Source organism: Oncorhynchus kisutch, linkage group LG3 (assembly GCF_002021735.2).
Source record: "Oncorhynchus kisutch isolate 150728-3 linkage group LG3, Okis_V2, whole genome shotgun sequence".
Taxonomy (NCBI): Eukaryota; Metazoa; Chordata; class Actinopteri; order Salmoniformes; family Salmonidae; genus Oncorhynchus; species Oncorhynchus kisutch.
The window spans coordinates 67,128,899-67,151,182 of NC_034176.2; the positions used below are offsets into that span (position 1 = coordinate 67,128,899).

A 22,284-nucleotide genomic window follows, 5' to 3' on the forward strand; every position below is an offset into this window, starting at 1 on the left:
TCATCACAAACACATTATCTATATTTTACTGCTGGGGGGTTCCATTAACAATTGTGATTACCTTTGTGCAAAGGAAGATATGATATAGAATTGTTTTACTTTGTGGTTGTGGATTCTACTGAAAACCGTTTATCGTCCACGCGGGCTTGAAAATAACCGCACCAGTTCAAGCACCGCCTTCGCTACAATCTTGATTCGTCCAAATAATCAACGATTAAAACCCCAAACCAGAAACTACCGCTGCTAGTAATAACACAATTCTATGTGAGCCTTGACAGTTTCTCGCCGTTTCATCTGCCCAAGAGAGATTATGCCGCTTTCACATGCTAATTGGAATTAGGAAAAACTCATACATTTCCGATTTGCCAAATCGTAGAAAATATCCCAGTTTCCCTAGTTGTCATGATGACACACCTATCTCGATCGATGGGAGAATATTTGAAATAGACAAGACGGCGACGTGTACATCGTTAGATTACTTAATGTAGCAAAACATGTATTTTAATAATGGAGCATTTTCGCACCACTTGCAATTGGACACAGACATTTTAAAAGATACGTTTGTCCGAATCGAGAACGAAGATAGTGTCGCCAAGTTAAAGTTGCTCGACAATTCTCTGTGTTACACCAAACAGTACCCAACATGTAACTCCCAGTAATGGATACCAAAAGCCTCTGGTTAAATCACAATATCTGGTGTAACAATCTATAGTTACAGTATGTATCTACATCCTTTGTCGAAATGTAACAGTCAGCAACCATTGTTTCAATATTTTCACTGCGGTGACTAAAAACTAAATAATGTATACCGATGTTTAGGTACTATGCAATGTATTTAAATAACTATATTTTGCTATGTAACTACTGTGTAAAAAAAAAAGTGCCATGTATATAAAATATGAGTCATACGTAAATATAACAACAAATGCTGTAAGAAGAGGGGATGGGCCAATAAAAATACATTTTAAAAGATGAGTAAAATCATAGGTGTGCCAAACATCTAGCTGTTTTTACTCATTTGTTATTCAGTTTGATATCCAAGTGAAGAATTTAACATCGGAGTGGTGGTTGTGCGAGTGTGTGTGGATTTGGTTCTCTAATGTTCAATCACTGCTCTGTAGTTTACTTTCCTTGCAGACAGATTCGTTTTTACAGTGACAGCATGAATACTGTAAGATAGTTTGAACACATACTACAGACACACAAATAAACTAGCAATATATAATAATAATATTATTATTATTTCCATTTAGCAGATGCTTTTATCCAACGCGATTTGCAATCACGTGTGCATATATTTCACGCCTGGGTAGCTCCGGGAAACAAACCCACAACTCTGGCGTTGCTAATGCCATGACCTACCAACTCAGCCATACAGGGCCACAACAACGGCACGATAATGAACACAAAATACTACCAAGTGCTGTCACTGTAGACATAAAAAAAAAAAAAAACAGTGTTACTCTGTGGCTGCCGACCAAAACCAGGTAACCATGGTAACAGGGTATCCCAGTCTGTTCACTTTAATGAAGAACACATGACATCATGAGGCTTTAGAGTAGACCGACCACCCCTCACAGTGATGTTATATTACAAACACATACACTTCAACACATACAGACAAAAACTCATTCATAACACACAAAGGAGAAGTCATAAACTGCTCTCCTACAAGAATCACCAATAGGTAGGGTGGAGCTTCTGTGAATTATATGTTTGACAAATTTGAGAGTCTCTTTGTCCCTGTAGACAAGAGCCAGGGAGTTGACCTCTGGATACACCATCAGGAGCTGCGGACAGGAGGACACCGATGAGAAATGACAACCATGACAATCACAGGAATCTAGTTGATCAGTTGCCATTTGAACAGTGACATCACTCACCTCCTCATCCTCTTCATTAGCAATATAAGAGGTGAAGCCCCCAAACTCAGTCTGCCAGCCTGAAAAATAAAAAGACAGTTATCACACTTTGGATTTGATATTGTGCATGTTAACATTCACACTTACAATTTAAAAAATATTTCCCAAACTATGATTCTAACCTACATTGTGTGTCTGTGTGATTAGGCATGAGTGTCTGATTAAGCGTGTGAGTGTGATTAAGCGTGTGTGTGACTGACCAGGACAGCTCAGGGGCAGCAGTAGGTCAAGGGCGTACTCCGCTCTCGATGCGTCTCCATCGTGCAGTAGTGTGTAGTCCCCGTGAGCCCAGCGACGCAGTTCTCCAACACACACCGGAGTGCTCGGCTCTTGAGAATACACACAGAGGGGTCAATACATACTTAGAAAGGCATATTCAGTCCTGAGGAGGTACAGAAAGGTCAAGGCTCACAAACACACATATCTGAGGATACACACAGGGGTCAACACACACACACACACACAAACCCACACATACACTACCTATCAAAAGTTTTAGAACACCTACTCATTCAAGGGTTTTTCTTTATTTTTACTATTTTCTACATTGTAGAATAGTGAAGACATCAAAACTATGAAATAACACATATGGAATCATGTGGTAACCAAAAAAGTGTTAAACAAATCTAAATTTATTTTATATTTGAGATTCTTCAAATAGCCGCCATTTTCCTTGATGACAGCTTTGACCACTCTTGGTATTCTCTCAACCAGCTTCATGGGATAATCACCTAGAATTTCAATTAACAGATTTGCCTTCTTAAAAGTTACTTTGTGGAATTTCTTTCCTTCTTAATATGTTCGAGCCAATAAGTTGTGTTGTGACAAGGTATATACAGAAGATAACCCTACTTGGTAAAATACCAAGTTCATATTATGACAAGAACAGCTCAAATAAGCAAAGAGAAATTACAGTCCATCATTACTTTAAGACATGAAGGTCAGTCCATACGGAAAATTTCAAGAACTTCGAACGTTTCTTCAAGTGCAGTCGCAAAAACAATCAAGCGCTATGATGAAACTGGCTCTCATGAGGACTGCCACAGGAATGGAAGGCCCAGAGTTACCTCTGCTGCAGAGGACAAGATCATTAGAGTTACCAGCCTCAGAAATTGCAGCTCAAATAAATGCTTCACAGAGTTCAAGTAACAGACACATCTCAACATCAACTGTTCAGAGGAGACTGTGTGAATCAGGCCTCCATGGTCGAATTGCTGCAAAGAAACCACTATTAAAGGACACCAATAATAAGAAGAGACTTGCTTGGGCCAAGAAACACGAGCAATGGACATTAGCCCGGTGGAAATTTGTCCATTGATCTGGAGTCCAAATTTGAGATTTTTGGTTCCAACTGCCGTGTTTTTGTGAGACGCAGAGTAGGTGAACGTATGATCTCCGCATGTGTGGTTCCCACCGTGAAGCATGGAGGAGGAGGTGTTTTGGTGTGGGGGTGCTTTGCTGGTGACACTGTCTGTGATTTATTTAGAATTCAAGGCACACTTAACCAGCATGGCTACCACAGCATTCTGCAGAGATACACCATCCCATCTGGTTTGCACTTAGTGGGACTATCATTTGTTTTTCAACAGGACAATGACCTAACACCTCCAGGCTGTGTAAGGGCTATTTTACCAAGAAGGAGTGATGGAGTGCTGCATCAGATGACCTGGCCTCCCCAATCCCCCGACTTCAACCCAATTGAGATGGTTTGGGATGAGTTGGGCCGCAGAGTGAAGGAAAAGCCGCCAACAAGTGCTCAGCCTATGTGGGAACTCCTTCAAGACTGTTGGAAAAGCATTTCAGGTGAAGCTGGTTGGCAGAATGCCAAGAGTGTGCAAAGCTGTCATCAAGGCAAAGGGTGGCTATTTGAAGAATCTCAAATATAAAATATGTTTAGATTTGTTTAACACTTTTTTGGTTACTACATGATTCCATATGTGTTATTTCATAGTATTGACGTCTTCACTACTATTCTACAATGTAGAAAATAGTAAAAATAAAGAAAAACCAGTGAAAGCTTTTGACCGGTAGTGTACATACACAAACAAGCAACACACCTTTGGTATTCTTATTAGCTGATGGTTTGTACCCAGATGACCCTGTGGCTTCTCTCTCTTGTTCATCTTCTTGGTCCTTCTCTTCCTCCTTGTCTTCGTCACTAGGGCTGAGATAGTGCAGTCTCAGGCCAGTGAAGTTGGACAGAAGCAGTAAGAACGCCTCCGATAACAACAGCGCCCAGCATGCACTCACACACTGGGGGAAGGACTCTAACGAAGTCACTTCATAACATCTGCACAACGGACATACACAAAAATATTTACACACATCATATACGTTTACAGCCATCATAACACGTTCGGGATCTCTCTCTCACTCACACAAACAAATTACTTGACAGGCTCAACTCCTATTGGGAGGACCTTGCTTGGTCCACTGGACGTCAGTCGATCGCAGTGCTTCACTCACCTCCTTAAACTTCTCCTCCTGTAGAGACAGACACTGTCAACCAGGAGAGAGGCAGCAGGAGAGAGATGGAAAAATTAAGAGGTAGAGTAATGGTGTTACTTTGAGGAAATTCTTGAGCTGGATCTCAGCTGTCCTCTAACTCTTGCTGAACCTGTGACTGGTAGTCAACATCCAGATGCAGTGGATTCAGCCACTCTAGCAGCACTGTGAACAGACACACAAAATACACACTCAGGTAAAATGCACACACACACATCCTTGTGACCACATCCTTGCAATATGGCTGTGAGTTCACTGTTTCAGAACACACACACACTTACATCTTTGAGAAGGTGGGGGCTCCTTGGGAAGGGGGGCTCTGTGTGACGAGGGGGTCGCTCCAAAGACGGCCCGTGAAACCTGGACAAACACACAGAGAGACATCCATCCGTAGATTGCACTACAGCTACCTGGACAGGTGAGAGGTGTGAAGTGTGTGGTTGTTATCCGGTGGTATAGGAAGAACTACCTGGTGGAAGGAGATGGGTGAAACCTCAAAGAGAACCAGAGTGTTCCAGCTGGGCACCAGAGACTTCACCACACTATGGGGCTGGAAGTGATCTATGCACAAAGTAGATAAGTTAAAACACACATTTTTTCACTCACGCCAATACACACACAGCCACACACCAATACTTACCATCTGCGCTGAAGAGATCCAGGGTTCCTCCATCGCTGCTCTCCCATGGAGGGACAAAGTAGAGGATGAAGGCAACACGCCTCCCCTCCAACTCATCATCATGACACAACAGAACATCTACCGACAGAGAGATCGAGAGGGCATTGATAAAGACAATGTATATTTCATAATTAATTCCAGAAATATGCATGTCCATATAGACTAACTATGCAGTGGGTAGAACAGGATATCTTGGGGGGATAGCTCAGTGCTTCTGCTCTTTTCTAGGAAGAGCATGCTAATATTAAGGCTTGCTCATTGTTTTTTGAAGAGTAGAGGTAAAAACATGTGACTCACCAGTGTATTGGTACTTGGAACAGGAAATGTCCACTGTGGGCTTCAGTTCTACCCCCAACACTTCCCCCAGCCAGGATCGAAACCGCCCAAATAGTCCTGCCCTGAAAACACACACCAAGCTCAAAAACAGCCAAACTGAGAGCATGCACATGTAAAGAACATCACGCTGCTTGCGTAGTGAGTACCGCTTTCCCCTGATTCAGCGCATACCGAGGCTTGAACTCAGGACCTCTCCCTCACAAACACGTGACCGCCATCCTGAAGCGTCTTACTCAGTCGTCCAAATGGAGACACTTGTGGAAGCACGCGCAAGTGGAGACACTTCAGGCTGAGGAATGAGTTACACAGATCCCCGTCTGCTACACACACACAAAGCAAACATGTTCTCTCTACCTCCCTAAATTGGTCTCACACACACATACAAATGATCTCAAGCCTGTGATGTGAGGCTCTTTTCTCTTTTTCAGGTCGTCTGACTGTAAGAGAAATTGTCAATGAGTATCACAACTCCCAATGTCATAACTCCAAAAGGCAGAGTAAAGAAACATTATGAACAAGAAGCAACCCGTTTCCAAACTGTATTTCTATCAGTTTTCCTTTTTCACCTGATTAAATTTGTACAGGTCGTTGGACTTCTCATGGAAGTTGAGGTCCAGAAGCTCCCTCTGTAGGTTCTCTGTAAAGCTGTCACTCTGGATTAAGTTCCTGATGATGCAGTGAGGGAAATGGTGGCAGTCCAGCTCCAGGCCCCCTTAAGAGGAACACTCAACGACTGGTCTACCAATATAAAAAAAAGTTTTAACACTAATTATGTGAATAAATGTAACATTAACTAATGTATGTCTTAGAGTCAGTTGTTACCTCTGGAACATTTTCATTTAAGGTTCTAACCCATTCTAACAGCACATAGGAAGGTGGTAAACCTCAATACTCCAAAAACATACTTTTTTGTGACACCATTTTCTTACTTCTCTTTGGGTGCCATATATGAGAGCCTGCACCACAGCATTCAATGTCAGCAGAACGAAACCGATGAATCGGTGGTGCGCAACACGTACAAGGCAAGCAGGTAGGCGCTCCGCAAATGGATTAGGGACGCAAAAAGACAATACAGACTCAAACTTGAAATGATGTTTGACATTTCAGACTCACGTCGCATGTTGCAAGGACTACTGACTACCACAGACTACAAAGGCAAATCCAGCTGTGCGGTGCCCACCAAAGCCTCACTCCCAGATGATTTTAACACATTGAATGCTTGCTTCAAGGCAGACAAAGAGCCATCCAGGAAGACTCTCGCTGCTCCGGACGACCAGATGCTTTCGCTTTTCAAGGCTGACTCAAAAAAGTGAATACTCACAAAGCCGCAGGCCCAGATGGCCTCCCTGGCCGCGTTCTCAGAGGGTGTGCTGACCAGCTGGCATCTCAGACATCTTCAACCTGACCCAGGCTGTAGTCCCCACCTGCTTTAAGGAGACCACCATCGTCCCAATGGCCCAAATGACAATCACCCCGTCGCACTCTCATCGGTCATCATGAAGTGCTTTGAGAGGCTGGTCATGGCCCACACCAAGGCCAGCATGCCAGGCAGACTGGACCCACTCCAATTTGCCTACCGCTACAACAGATCCAGATCCATTTCCATCCCTATGCACACGGCCGTAACACATCTGGACAAGAGGAACACCTACGTGAGAATGCTGTTCATTGATTACAGTTCAGCATTCAACACTATTGTTCCCTCCAAGCTCGACACCAAACTCAGAGCAACTGGATCCTGGACCTCCTGATGGGCAGACCACAGGCTGTGAGGATTGGCAACAACACCTCTTCCACACTGACCCTTAACACAGGGGCCCCACAGGGGTGTGCCCTCAGTCCTCTGCTGCAATTCCTGTTCACCCAGGACTGCGTGGCATTACACGACACCAACTCCATCAGGTTGCTAACGACAACACGGTTGCAGGCCTGATAACAATGACGAGTCAGCCTATAGGGAGGAGGTATGTGAATTGGCATTGGGATGTCATGACAACAACCTCTCCCGCAATGTCAGCAAAACAAAGGAGTTTATTATTTTTTTATTTAACCTTTGATACTGCCTGGATTTGAACCAGATACTATAGTGACGCCACTTGCACTGATGCGGTGCCTTAGACCGCTGTGCCACTCAGGAGCCCAAAATGATTAACTTCAGGAAGCAGAGGAGGGAACATGCCCCGATCCACATCAACGGGACTGCAGTGGAGAGAGTCACTAGTTTTAAGTTCCTCAGCATTCACATCACAGAGGACGTGTCATGGACCAACAACACCACCACTCTTGTCAAGAGGTTGCAACAGCGTCTCTATTTCCTTAGGCGGCTGAAGAAATCCGGCATGCCGCCCCGGGTCCTCTCCAAATACTACCGCTGCACCATCAAGAACGTCCTGACCAGTTGCATCACGGCCTAGTATGAGAATTGCTCCGTGCACGAATGCAAGACCCTCCAGCGGGTGGTGAAGATGGACCAGTACATCACTGGGACCGTGCTTCCACCCATCCAGGACATATACCCAAAAGGGTGTCTGAGGAAGGCACGCAGCATCATAAAGGACCCCACACACCCCAGCTACAAGGAGAAGGTATAAGCGAATGAGGTCTGATAGAAACTGTCACTGAGCTTGTTTGTATCTACAAGCCATCTGACTGCTGAACACTTGAACTGTTCTTATTCTCCGCATCGTAGCACACATGAGCTCACTCATGCACAGACCCACACAGACATACACATATACAGTATTCAGAACCCTTGACGTTTTCCACATTTGGTTACGTTACAGCCTTATTCTAAAATTGATTTTTTTTTAAAGCGAAAACAGGTTTTTAGAAACGTTTGCTAATTTATTAAAAATAAACAGAAATGCCTTATTTACATAAGTATTCAGACCCTTTACTATGAGACTCGAAATTAAGTTAAAGTGCATCTTGTTTCCAATGATCATCCTTGAGATGTTTCTACAACTTGGAGTCCACCTGTGATAAATTCAATTGATTGGACATGATTTGGAAAGGCACACCAGTCTATATAAGGTCCCACAGTTGACATTACATGTCAAAGCAAAAACCAAGTCATGAGGTCGAAGGAATTGTCCATAGAGCTCTGATACAGGATTGTGTCAAGGTACAGATCTGAGGAAGGGTACCAAAAACAATCTGCTGCATTGAAGGTCCCCAAGAACACAGTTACCTCCACCATTCTAAAATGGAAGAAGTTTGGATCCACCAAGGCTCTTCCTAAAGCTGGCCACCCAGCCAAACTGAGCAATCGGGAGAGGGAGGTGACCAAGAACCTGATGGTTACTCTGACAGAGCTCCAGAGTTCCTCTGTACCTAAAGGACTCTCAGACAATGAGAAACAAGATTCTCTGGTCTGATGAAACCAAGATTTAACAATTTGACCTGAATGCCAAGGGTCACATCTGGAGGAAACCTGGTAACATCCCTATGGTGAAGAGTGATGGTGGCAGCATCTTACTGTGGGGATGTTTTTCAGCGGCAGTGACTGGGAGACTAGTCAGGATCGAGGGAAAGATGAATGAAGCTAAGTACAGAGAGATCCTTGATGAAAACCTGCTCCAGAGCGCTCAGGACCTGACTTCAAACAGAACAACGGCCCTAAGCACACAGCGAAGACAACGCAGCAGTGGCTTTGGGACAAGTCTCAATGTCCTTGAGTGGCCCAGCCAAGAGTCTGGAACCCAATCAAACATCTCTGGAGAGACCTGAAAATAGCTGTGCAGCAACGCTTTCCATCCAACCTGAGAGCTTGAGAGGATCTGCAGAAAAGAATGGGAGAAACTCCCCAAATAGAGGTGTGCCAAGCTTGTAGTGTCATACTCAAGGCAGTAATCACTGCCAACGTTGCTTCAAGAAGTACTGAGTAACAAGTATGAATACTTATGTGATATGTGTTAATTTATTTTTTATAATTTACAAAAAAAATCTGTTTTTGCTTTGTCATTATGGGGTATTGTGTGTAGATTGATTAAATAGTTTTTTTCATATATATTGGAATAAGGCTATAACGTAACAAAATGTGGAAAAAGTCTAGGGGTCAGAATACTTTCCGAATGCTACACACACATCACAACTGCTGCTACCAGACTCTTATTATACTGCTCAGCTTATTCACTGCCCCTCTCCAATACACGTGTAAATATTAGCTATAAATTGTGCCTTCCTGTATTATACTTAAGCTTAAAAAGTGATATACTACGGTGCCATTTACTTTAAGTTCGTAATCGTATCTTTGTGTTGTTTCATTGTCGAGAAGGAACCTGCAAGTAAGCAGTTCGTTGGCTGATGAATACCATGCGTATTCCTTAGAAATTACTAATAAAAAATGTAATTTAATGAAAAGTGATAATGGTTGAGGTAGTTTGACCCACATCTTCTAGTGTTTTCAGATCAGTGGTCATGAAAGCAAAGTTGTGACTAAAGCTTTGCACTTGACTGACAATATTGATATGTAGGGTGACTAATAACGTATCGATCAAATAACCATCTATGTAACAAGACTAGCCAAAGCATGTGCTTGGTGTAAACACATGTAGCTAAAATAGCTAGTAAGTAGCTGACCATGCTTCCTTCACATCTTCGTCCTAGATTAAGTGCATAAAGTTCTGCTCGCTCTTCACTTTTCTTTCTCGCTATCATCTCGCTGTCGTTTACAATTCATTTTAGTATAAATGAGTCGCGGTTAAATTGCGTCATAAAAACGCAGCAGTACGTTAGTGGTTCGGAGTATTTTCGGTGAACCGGTTAATTTGACAGTTTGATGTTCATTGAAAGAGATCAGGGTCCAGAGTAGCGCTGAGGTCCTTCCGTTTTATTTGAGAGGCCTGCGCAACCATCATTGTCAGATATGACAGCAGATCTCTTTGTTTCTTGGGACCTAGAACTAGCATCTTTTCTGTCCGAGTTTAAAAGTAAAGCATTTGCCACCATCTACTTCCTTATGTCTAAAATAGAGGCTTTCAGGTTAGGCCATTTTGTGTCGTCAATATAGCAGTGAAAGTTGACATTGTGTTTCCAAATGACATCACCAAGAGGGAAGCAAATATAGTGAAAACAATACACCAAAACGTCATCAACACACTTGGTATAAAAGCCAGTCTTCATGAAAAGACGAATTAATTTTTTTAATGAAAATGATATAGCATGACAGTAATACAGGTTAAAACACAACAGGAAACTCAATGCTGTTGTTTCTTTAATCAAATAAATGTATTATGTTGCAAGAGCATAACATCTGATTCTTGAGACAAAGGGTTGCAGTTTAATCATGTAAGAAATTACAGATTTTTTTCAGATCCAAACAAAAAGTCTGACAGTATATTTTCTTCCATCATTGTAAAGAGCACATTTACGGTCCCTTCTCTTGAGATGGTGGGTTTTTTGTTCAACCTTACCAGGAAGCCAGAGGTGAGTAGCCTTGTGTTGCTTATTTTGATTGCCCCACATTGTATTAATTCCACGCCATGTCTTCATTTCACCCATATATGGCTGCACTCACAGAGACAGCCAGCCACTGTGCCCATTCTCACACCATTTAGTTGTAGATAAAGTTGAACCTACAGGAAATAAATATGAATATGCAGCATACCTGAGCTCACACACACCCTTAATACACTCATTCTAACACACAAAAGTGATTTATACACAATATATAAACACACACTACCTGCTTAGTAGTTGCGGTAGGCTGGATATGATTGGCCCATAGCCGGGGGCATTGTCATAAAGCTCAAACAGAGGGGCTGCCACCAGTTTGTAGTTCTTTGGGACTGCAAACAGAGCTGAAAGACACAGAAGCAAATATCACTAATGATTATGTGAGTAGAGTATGTAGAACAGATTTTGACTAGCTAAGGGGCGCTTACCTTTTTCCTGCAGTTGAACCAGGAAGAGCTTTTTATGCTCCTTAGGTTTAGTGATGTGGGCTGGAATGTAGGGATACTGCAGCAGAACAGAAAAGCAAATATTTACCACACACAAATATTTACTGTAGGCTCAATTTCTCCTCCTCCATACATTTCAGTGTAAAATGTACTGTGTGTTGGGTTATGCTCACCTGTGGGGGTTCAAAGTTGGGGCGCCACCAGTTTCCGATGGAGTCATCGATCACCCAATCCTGCTTCACCCCGTCCTGCCGGCCCAGGATCTGACAAAGACACAGTAAAGACAATCACTATGGCATCACGGCATCCTGCAGGATCTTAGAGAATGCTACCCCATTGATAGACGCAAACTACTTTAGCGTCTATTGACGATAGTGTCTTTTAACCGGGGTAGTTTTGTTAAAAGCCCCCGACACTTGCTCTAAACATTAACACGCATCGCTTGCAGTACTGTTTTGGAAACTTAAGGAATTCATCTATCATATCAGCGAGAAATATATATTTTTCAAACTGTAAATTACTACACACCTTTATAGGGTTAGGTTTGTGTTCCCACACGGCCATATCCCCATGTTACAGTGCTTGTTTACGGAAGACATAGGCTGCCACCTGTGCTAATTAGCTATCTTGCGCGCTCTGCACACCTGTGTGTAAGCTAACTGGGGAGCAAGTGTTGTTCAACTAGAGGCACACAATGTGTGCAAAACTGCCACAATAAGATTTTTTTTAAAGATTATTTTTCAAAAGCGATGATTATTGATGTTTCTAAACATTAACACACAGCATCAGAATTGGAGTTTACACGGAGCCAAATGTAGGCGAATGGAATGGCTGAAAACTCTACATACGGAGAAGAGTTTGAGAGCTAAGAGAATGCTAGGATGGATGTCATCTGAGGTTGTGATTCCAACTCTGGCCGGCCTCCTTTGAGAGTGTATGTGTATCGTACCTCTGTCATCAGGCGTTTCAGCCCATCCACCTCATCCTCCCCTGGGCTCAGCTCTCCACCTGGCCTGCAAGAGACAAATAGACAACCCTATAAGAGAACCATACAAACATACATGCACACACTTTAAAAACAAACAGACTGTTGATGTAACTCCTGCAGGCTGTGCTTGGTTGGTAGTAGTGCTTACAGTTTGAAGAAGGTGGTTCCCAGCTGCAACAGCAGTACATGGGGCAACCTGTGCTCATGGACAATAAGCACTCCCTCCACTGCCCTCCGCATGCCCAGCTTGTCAAACTCCTCCCGCATCCTCTGGAACCGTGCTGCCACTGAACTGTCCTTCTCATACAGAGGCTCCTTGGTCCCAAATGTGTAGTTGGTGAGAGGGTATCTGAAACAATGTCATGAATACCATTTTTAAATGTGCACATGCCTCGACTAACATGCACACACTACCCAGAACAAGCGGTTGGTGGCACCTTAATTGGGGAGGAAGGGCTCAGAATTGGTGGAATGGTATCAAATACATAAAACACATGGTTTCCATTGTTCGATGCCATACCAATCGCTCCGTTCCAGCCATTATTATGATCCGTCCTCCCCTCAACAGCCTTCACTGCTACAGTAACCACCCCACAAACACACACGGCATAGCTTTTGAATGAGGATGCATCTACAGGACGGTAGACTAGCAATTCATCATCATTTTGTGCCACAAACTGGGCTGTCAAATTGGACATAGAGTCAGCTGCAAAGCTAGCCAGAATTCGAATAGACATTCATTACATTCTCTCTCCAGTCAGAACGTGGCTATGCAACGATCAGGACAGCGCAGAGCCGGCTCAAGATACTGCTTGGAAAACATACCTCAATCCAGGGATGGGAGATGGCAGTGTACTACTAATTGTCTCATCATCCTAAACGACATATCGAGAAGATTGAAATACTACTAGTCGTTAATGACTGTTAGTTTTTCGTCAGCATGCAGGGCTAGCTAATACTATAGCAGTCCACTAGATTTGACAACACTTCCGGTAGTTACTCACCCCAAAGCTAGCACAGAGACGGTAGGAAAGCAAGACACCCCACTCTCAAAATGTTTCTGATCGGGGCGGGGCCACTGTTTTTTAAAATGTATTTTATTTTACCTTTAACTAGGCAAGTCAGTTAAGAACAAATTCTTATTTTCAATGACGGCCTAGGAATAATGGGTTAACTGCCTTGTTCAGGGGCAGAACGACAGATTGGTACCTTGTCAGCTCTGGTATTTGAACTTGAAACCTTTCGGTTACTAGCCCAACGCTCTAACCACTAGGCTACCCTGCCGCCCAGGTTTACTTATTGTCCCCATATCACGGGTGCCCCAGGGCGAGACATCTCACTGGCAAATGTTTTCTGGGCGGTACAGGTGGAGTGAAAGGGAGGGGCCATTAAGTAGAGCAGAGCTAGCTCAAAGATAGAAGAATGAGACAAAAGAACACACCAGATCAGTGGTTCTTAACCTTGTTGGAGGTACTGAACCCCACCAGTTTCATATGCGCATTCACCGAACCCTTCTTAATTGGAAAAATAAAATGTGATTTTTTCAAATTCAAAACATAGGTATACATTTTACTGGTGCACACAATGAACCATGCATCAACATCACTGTGTTCAAAGAACAAAATCATCAAAACATGATTTTCACACAAAAACATAATAATGAATATTTACTGCAAATCAGTGTGACTTCTGCTGTTGCCTTTCAGAGACCAGTTCAGAAATGTGCGGCTTCACCTTGGCAAGTGCCACTCTCATGTCATTTTCGCAACAAAGTCTGTTACTTTTCTTCGTTTTTATGTCCAGCATCCTCGAAAAGGATTGCTCGCAAAGATATGTTGTAACAAACGGTATAAAAATCTCCAGAGCTTTCTTAGCAATAACAGGGTACGTTACCATTTGTTGACACCAAAACGTTGAAAGCGTCGTTGTTCTGAAGAGCTTCTGTTGAACCTGGCTCTGCTGAATTTCAATGATTTCATCGAGGTATTCATCATTGACATCTGTTGTCTCAACACTAAACGTGAACGGCTGTCTCACCCATGCTAGATATGACTCTCTTGTAGGGAAGTATCTGTCGAGAGACTTTGCAAGCTCATCTAAGTGCGTGGTAATTGCTTGCTTCAGTTCCGTGGGTACAGAAATGTCTCCGATTCCAGATACATCTTCGATCTTACTTACACAGTCGTCCAGCAGGGGAAAGTTTGCGAAGTTATCGTTCTCTGTTCGTCGTTTCCATAACAGTAGCTTTTTTTGAAAAGCCTTCAGGTTTTCCTCCGCTTCGATGATGTTGACTCCACCGCCCTGCATCTTTTGATTGAGATGATTGAGAGCTGCGAAGATATCAGCCATATACGCTAAAATGAGAATGAACTCAGAATTTTTATAGCAATCTGCATGACAATGTTGGTGCTCTTGCAAAAACAGGGCTAATTACACACGCACGGCAAAAACACGATTCAGCACCTGTCCCCGGGATAACCACCGAACGTTAGAATGGTACAGAAGTACCTCGAATTCAGAGCCCATTTCTTTACACAGCTCACTGAAGATGCGGTGCCTCAGAGCACTAGTTCGCACATAGTTCACACATTCCACTACAATTTTTAATACTTCTGCCAGTTTTGGAGGCAAGGTTTTTGTTGCCAACGCATGCCTGTGCAGAATACAATGCGTAACAATGATGTGTGGTGCATCGGCTTTCACTAGCGCACCAAAACCAGACTTTCTGCCCAGCATGACTGGAGCTCCGTCCAAACAAACTGCAGAAACCATATCCCACGAAAGAGTGTTGTCATCCACAAGTTTCTTCACATCGGCTGCCTTAGTTGTTGTTGTAAGAGGCTTACAAAATAAAAAATCTTCCTTTATCAAGTTGTCTTTCACATAGCGCACAAATACAGCAAGCTGGCTTAGATTGGAAACGTCTGTGGTCTCATCGAGTTGAAGGCTGAATTTTGCCGGGCTTGAAATCAGCTCTGCAACTACTTGAGCCAAGATGTCTTAGCTCATGTCCTCTATTCTGTCGCTGATGGTGTCATTTGAAAGAGGAATTTGGGATAACTTAACTTCAGCCTCTTTTCCCAGCATGATATTCGCCATCTTCAACACAGCTGGTTTTATGAGTGTTTCACCAATGTTGTGTGGTTTGCCCTGCTTTGCGATCAGGTAAGCAACTTCGTACAATGCTGTGAGGATCAGTTTGTTGATAGGTACAAAGCCGAGATCAGGCAGAGTAGCCTTTTCATCGAATCTGGCTCTCTTCACCTTGAATTCAGCGAGCGTTGTGTTCTTGTATTTTCCATCTCCACGCAGCTTAAGGAAGTGTTCTCTTAGTTTTGCCAGTGCTAGACTAGAATTGCTCAACTTGGCATTGCAAATCATGCAGTTAGGACGCTGACTCCCATCACATTCCGTTATACATGTGAATCCATATTGTACATATTCGTCCGACCACTTTCTTTTTTTGCTCGACATAGTAAGTATGAAGGGATTAAAATATTAATAAAGAAATCACAAGACGTACCATCACACGACAGTCACAAGTCGACTACCGAGCGCACCAAATTCTCTGCAGCACAGATAGGTCAAGCGATGTAGCGTGATCACCTGCAGCCAATGATGGCCAAGCGGGGCGTGTCATCACGAATCATATGAGTCCGATGTGTGTCTTGACCTCCGCCGAACCCCTGAGACTGACTCACCGAACCCCTGGGGTTCGATCGAACCCAGGTTAAGAACCACTGCACCAGATATTTCACCTGTGTAAATGTGAAGCATCTGGTTGGCATTTCCACTCACAACCAAATATGGTGATGAGAAGAAGCCCAGTGGCTGGCAGTGGGAGACATTCTGCAGATTTTCTCATCGATTAAACATTTCGTAATAATCGTAATACAGTTTTCTGTTTCCAAAACTATAATCTGTAACAGAGTGGACTGCATTTTGTAAACTTAACCATTTTCCAAAGTTTCAAAAAATTGTGGTGTTTACTACAAATTGAGTTATTGGGCACACACACCCAATTCAGAGTACACGTTCCATAACAAAAATATGCAAATACATGCTACAACGCGCCAATATGATCTCACTAGCAGGTGTTGAGTGGTAGTGTTCTGTCCTCTCAAGACCCGTGGTCTGGAGTAGGATTAGATAGGGTTAAATAGTGGAATGGGGTGGAGATTTTTTTAAATTATAGATGGCTAATAGTTAGATGGGCAATTTTCCACTAAGGTATCAACAATTTAATGTAGGTAGGCCATGAATGGTCTCACAGCAGTGCAATAGGTGGTGGTGTATGCACCTAAAAGTTGGATGCAATCTGACAACCAAATCCTAAAGAAGATCGATCGCGCTAGCTCGTGCTTGTTTCACATTTTACAAACATAATATATTAATTATTAGAAATTCAAATCTGTTTTCACGTCAATACATAGGTTCATTATTAAGCTACTTAACATAATTTACATATTTAATAGTGTCAATGGATGTTGTTGTAGGTCAACTTGTTTTTGAGTCCAGACCTCTTTTTAATTACATTTTGATTTGTTAAAATCCCACCTGTTACAACCCCTATTACTAGCTTGTTCAACCTCTCTTTCGTATCGTCTGAGATCCCCAAAGATTGGAAAGCTGCCGCGGTCATCCCCCTCTTCAAAGGGGGAGACACTCTAGACCCAAACTGCTACAGACCTATATCTATCCTACCCTGCCTTTCTAAGGTCATCGAAGCCAAGTTAACAAACAGATCACAGACCATCTCGAATCCCACCGTACCTTTTCCACTATGCAATATGCAATCTGGTTTCCGAGCTGGTCATGGGTGGACCTCAGCCACGCTCAAGGTCCTAAACGATATCATAACCGCCATTGATAAGAGACAATACTGTGCAGCTGTATTCGTCAACCTGGCCAAGGCTTTCGACTCTGTCAATCACCAAATTCTTATTGGCAGACTCAACAGCCTTGGTTTCTCAAATGACTGTCTCGCCTGGTTCACCAACTACTTCTCAGACAGAGTTCAGTGTGTCAAATCGGAGGGCCTGTTGTCCGGACCTCTGGCAGTCTCTATGGGGGTGCCACAGGGTTCAATCCTAGGGCCGACTCTTCTCTGTACACATCAATGATGTTGCTCTTGCTGCTGGGGATTCTCTGATCCACCTATACGCAGACAACACCATTCTGTATACTTCTGGCCCTTCTTCGGACACTGTGTTAACTAACCTCCAGATGAGCTTCAATGCCACACCACTCTCCTTCCATGGCCATACAACTGCTCTTAAATGCAAGCAAAACTAAATGCATGCTCTTCAACCGATCGCTGCCCACACCTACCCACCCGTCCAGCATCACTACTCTGGACGGTTCTGACCTAGAATATGTGGACAACTACAAATAACTAGGTGTCTGGTTAGACTGTAAGCTCTCCTTCCAGACTCACATTAAGCATCTCCAATACAAAATTCAATCTAGAATCTGCTTCCTATTTCGCAACAAAGCATCCTTCACTCATACTGCCAAACATACCCTCGTAAAACTGACTATCGTACCGATCCTTGACTTTGGCGATGTCATTTACAAAATAGCCTCCAACACTCTACTCAGCAAATTGGATGCAGTCTATCACAGTGTCATCCGTTTTGTCACCAAAGCCCCATACACTACCCACCACTGCGACCTGTATGCTCTCGTTGGCTGGCCCTAGCTTCATATCTGTCGCCAAACCCACTGGCTCCAGGTCATCTATAAGTCTTTGCTAGGTAAAGCCCCACCTAATCTCAGCTCACTGGTCACCATAGCAGCACCCACCCGGAGCACTCGCTCCAGCAGGTACATTTCACTGGTCACCCCCAAAGCCAACACTCCCTTTGGCTGCCTTTCCTTCCAGTTCTCTGCTGCCAATGACTGGAACGAACTGCAAAAATCACTGAAGCCTCATATCTCCCTCACTAGCTTTAAGCACAAGCTGTCAGAGCAGCTCATATATCACTGCACCTGTACATAGCCCATCCAACTACCTCATCACCATGTTATTTATTTTGCTCCTTTGCACCCCAGTACTGCTACTTGCACACTCATCTTCTGCACTTCTTTCACCTCAGTGTTTAATTTGCCATACTGTAATAATTTCATCACTATGGCCTATTTATTGCCTAACCCCTCTTATCCTACCTCATTTGCACACACTTTATATAGACTATCTGTATTGTATTATTGACTGCATGTTTGTTTATTCCATGTGTAACTCTGTGTTGTTGTTTGCGTCGCACTGCTTTGCTTTATCTTGGCCAGGTCGCAGTTGTAAATGAGAACTGGTTCTCAACTAGCCTACCTGGTTAAATAAAGGTGAAATATATATATTTTTTAAACTCCTCCTGCAAAGCTTGCAGTCCATTAACTCTTCCATACAATTGAGTGAAATACGGGTATTGTAGTAGTCTTTGCATAACCACTATACATACACACATAATCTGACGTTAAAAACCAATCGTCGTCGTCCATTCACCCTGTTACTCACAAATTAATGGTTCTCTCCAGGCTGAGTGGTTTTGCAGGCGCGCTCATGTATTTGTTCCCGCCGAACTGACTGACCCCGCGCGGCCAGCCGGCGGATGAACGATTGGGAGCAGGCACACTCGACATTGCTCCAATACCACTATACAAAATCTAGCTTCAAAATCCTCAGGTAGAAATGCAATGCAAAACATGTATTGTAACAATAACAAAGAAAAATGGAAGGCCGTAACCATGCGCAAATTGCCTTCCTCTCTTTCTCTTTTTCCTGTTCCGTGTTTGATGCAGTAGGTAAACTTCCGACAATTGGGGCATTGCCGCCACCTATCTTGCTGGAGTGTAATAACCAGTAATAATAATAGTAGCTCCTGTAGATGAAAATCAGAATTTTGAGGTGGTCGAACTCCAATTGCTTTGCTCTTGTCCAACATACCCCAAAGGTTCTGTTAAATGTAAAAACTCTAACCCTGCATGAATAAGGTCATGATGGTTCATCAATAAAAGCACTTTCCTCCATCAAATCTAATTTTATTGGTCACATTCATATATTTAGCAGATGTTATTGCGGGTGTGGCGAAATGCTTGTTTTCCTAGCTTCAACCGTGCAGTAGTATCAAACAGTTCAGAACAATACACACTAATCTAAAAGTAAAATAATGAAATTAAGAAATATATAAATATTACATCAAGCAATGTTGGAGTGGCATTGACAACAAAAAGGTGTTAATTGAACCTTTATTTAACTAGGCAAATACAGCAGAATAGAATACAGTATATAAATATGAGATGAGTAAAGCAGTATGTAAACATTATTGAAATGGCCAGTGATTCCAAGAAAAAAAATCTATGTATATAGTGCAGCAGCCTCTGAGGTGCAGGGTTACGTAACCGGGTGGAAGCCTGCTAGTGATGGCTATTTAACAGTCTGATGGCCTTGAGATAGAAGCTGTTTTTCAGTTTCTCTGTCCCAGCTTTGATGCACCTGTACTGACCTTGCCTTCTGGAAGATAGAGTCAGGAACAGGCCGTGGCGCAGGTGGTTGATGTCCTTGATTATCTTTTTGGCCTTCCTGTGACATCGGGTGCTGTAGGTGTCCTGGAGGGCATGTAGTTTGCCTCCGGTGATGCGTTGGGCAGACCACACCACCCTCTGAAGAGCCCTGCGGTTACCATACCAGGCCGTGATACAGCCTGACAGGATGCTTTCAATTGTGCATCTGTAAAAGTTTGTCAGGGTTTTAGGGGCCTCCGTTGAGGTTTTTCTGTAATTCTCACGGGTCAGGAGGCTATACATGAGTGTGTCATGTTGGTAGGCTGTTACCTTCGCATAACACAGAGATGTACACACATTGTATATTCAAAACAGGCCTGGCCCAGAGTCATACACAGGTACTCTTTGTTTACAGCATATCATCACTACCACCAGTAGTGAAGGCAATCTGGGGAACAACTCAGAGCTTAATGTGTCTCCGTCAGCCCGACAGAGGTAGTGAGACATCCCTGTTGAGTTTCTAACCAGCATTCTCTGTGGATATTAATAGTCTGGACAATTCGGCCCTATGCAGCACCCAGTCCTATCCTTACTGGCACATGACCCATGTGTTGCCCAGCGTGATCACAGGCTTCTGTTGCATTGTGGGAATCCCCGGGAATGTGGTGGTTCTGATAGTCGTGGGGCGGAAATTTGAGAGTGGGAACTTCAACATGTGTCTGATGCTGAATCTGGCACTGTGTGACCTGAGGGTCTTGCTGTGCCTGCCTCTAGTTATCAACAACCTACTGAGGGCCTGGGATCTGGGCCCCACCGCCTGCAAGCTGCTCTTCTTTCTGATCTATTGCAGCCTGAATGGTAGTGTGCTGACCATCACCCTGCTGAGCGTGCAGTGCTGCATCCAGGTGCTGTACCCACACAACTGGGCGCAGCTAGACCGTATGGGGGAAGAGGCACTCCTCCTGTCCCTGTGGGGGCTGGCAGGGTTCATTGCCTCTACCGCCTTCTCTGTCCTTGACGTCAAGACATACGATGGCGGCAAATGCTGCAGCTCACACTTCCAGAGCCTCAAATAAGAAATGGCCACCCTACTTGTCCAAACACTGCTGGGATTTGTAGTTCCCTGCTGCATCCTGGTGGCGTCCTACTTCTACCTCCAAAGGAGGGTGAGCCAGGCGGCCCTGTTCAGGCAGCGGAGGGCGACCAAGCTGGTCATCTGCATCGTTGTGTCCTTCTTCTGCTTCTGGACTCCGCTGCACCTGTTCAACCTGCTGGCCCTGGTGAACTTGGCCGTGCAGAACGAGGTTGTGGAGAATGTGTGTGACTCAGCTTGGAATGTCCTCATGGGTTTCACCATCATCAACAGCTCCCTCAACCCTTTCCTCTATGCCTTTGCCTCTTCAGGAATCCCCAGGGCAAGCCCCCACCCCACCACCACATGACACTGGCTTCCATTGAGTAGATATAATTGTTTAAAGCACTATGTACAAGTATTATGTAACTGACTATTTTTGTTGTGCTTATATTTTGTTAAAATTATTCTAGAAGACATCTGATATGATTGTATTTTATTATAGCAGCCAGTGAATGTTTGCATAAGAAAATAAGTGCCTGTGTGTTATTCAAAATTAAAATTAAGGAAAAAACATCTGAGTAACTGACAATGAAATTATCTTGCTGTTGACAAATTAAAAGTAGCTAAGTCCACATTTGGCTGCTTCTCAATAGAGTTGACACAATTAAATTACTAATGTATATTTATTTATCAATATTCAGAATGTTACATAAACATAACAAGAGATTCATAAAAAAACAAAGCTGCCTCTGTACACTAAGGATTCAACACAATGGGAAGATGGGGGCAATGACCTCAGGTTGTCAACTGGGGTGTGTCTGCGGTCGCAGCTGTGTGTCCTTGACAACCTCCGTCTGCATGGAAGGGACCAGGTACCGTACAGCCCAGTGCACCATGCCATCAGGAATCCTGCACGATACACACACACAGTGCTTTCGGAAAGTATTCAGACCCCTTGACTTTTCCCACATTTTTGTAGGTTACAGCCTTCTCCTAAAATGGATTAAAATAGTCCCCCCCCCTCATCATCATTCTACACAAAATATCCCATAATGACAAAGCAAAAACAGGATTTTAGAAAAATACATTTACATACACAACCTTTCAAAAGTTTGGGGGTCACAGAAACGTCCTTGTTTTTGAAAGAATATATATATATATATATATATATATATACACATATACATACATACATACATACACACACGTGGGGCAAAAAAGTATTTAGTCAGCCACCAATTGTGCAAGTTCTCCCACTTAACAAGATGAGAGAGACCTGTAATTTTCATCATAGGTACACTTCAACTATGACAGAAAATCACATTAAAAATCCTACAATGAATTTATTTGATAAATTACTTACTTATTTGCTAAGT

The 22,284-nt window shown here is 43.3% G+C and overlaps 2 protein-coding genes and 1 pseudogene across 2 annotated transcripts; 1 reads left to right on the forward strand and 2 right to left on the reverse strand.

Annotated features, from left to right (window-relative positions):
- Positions 1 to 1,507: 1,507 nt before the first annotated feature.
- LOC109873012 (prolyl 3-hydroxylase OGFOD1-like) lies at positions 1,508 to 6,887 on the reverse strand (annotated as a pseudogene).
- Positions 6,888 to 10,559: 3,672 nt separating this feature from the next.
- On the reverse strand, positions 10,560 to 19,122 carry LOC109888185 (cleavage and polyadenylation specificity factor subunit 5). The gene is made up of 7 exons (XM_020479378.2): positions 18,848 to 19,122; positions 12,482 to 12,682; positions 12,295 to 12,358; positions 11,519 to 11,608; positions 11,328 to 11,403; positions 11,129 to 11,243; positions 10,560 to 11,018 (listed from the first exon to the last, which is right to left on the reverse strand). The coding sequence occupies exons 1-7, from the start codon at positions 18,970 to 18,972 to the stop codon at positions 10,997 to 10,999; spliced, it is 693 nt and encodes a 230-aa protein (XP_020334967.1). The 5' UTR covers positions 18,973 to 19,122; the 3' UTR covers positions 10,560 to 10,996.
- Positions 19,123 to 20,432: 1,310 nt separating this feature from the next.
- LOC109874664 (leukotriene B4 receptor 1-like) lies at positions 20,433 to 21,462 on the forward strand. Its single transcript, XM_020466672.2, has 2 exons — positions 20,433 to 20,871; positions 20,953 to 21,462. Exons 1-2 carry the CDS (start codon positions 20,433 to 20,435, stop codon positions 21,273 to 21,275), a joined length of 762 nt encoding a protein of 253 aa, XP_020322261.1. The 3' UTR covers positions 21,276 to 21,462.
- The last annotated feature ends 822 nt before the right edge of the window (positions 21,463 to 22,284 follow it).

Coding starts and splice junctions, on each gene's coding strand:
- LOC109888185 (XM_020479378.2), bottom strand. CDS start 18,972: ATGTCGAGTGTGCCTGCTCCCAATCGTTCATCCGCCGGCTGGCCGCGC. Junction 12,359..12,481: donor GGAACCACCTTCTTCAAACT/GTAAGCACTACT, acceptor TGTCTCTTGCAG/GCCAGGTGGAGAGCTGAGCC. Junction 11,244..11,327: donor GGTTCAACTGCAGGAAAAAG/GTAAGCGCCCCT, acceptor TGTGTCTTTCAG/CTCTGTTTGCAGTCCCAAAG.
- LOC109874664 (XM_020466672.2), top strand. CDS start 20,433: ATGACCCATGTGTTGCCCAGCGTGATCACAGGCTTCTGTTGCATTGTG. Junction 20,872..20,952: donor CGTCAAGACATACGATGGCG/GCAAATGCTGCA, acceptor TGGGATTTGTAG/TTCCCTGCTGCATCCTGGTG.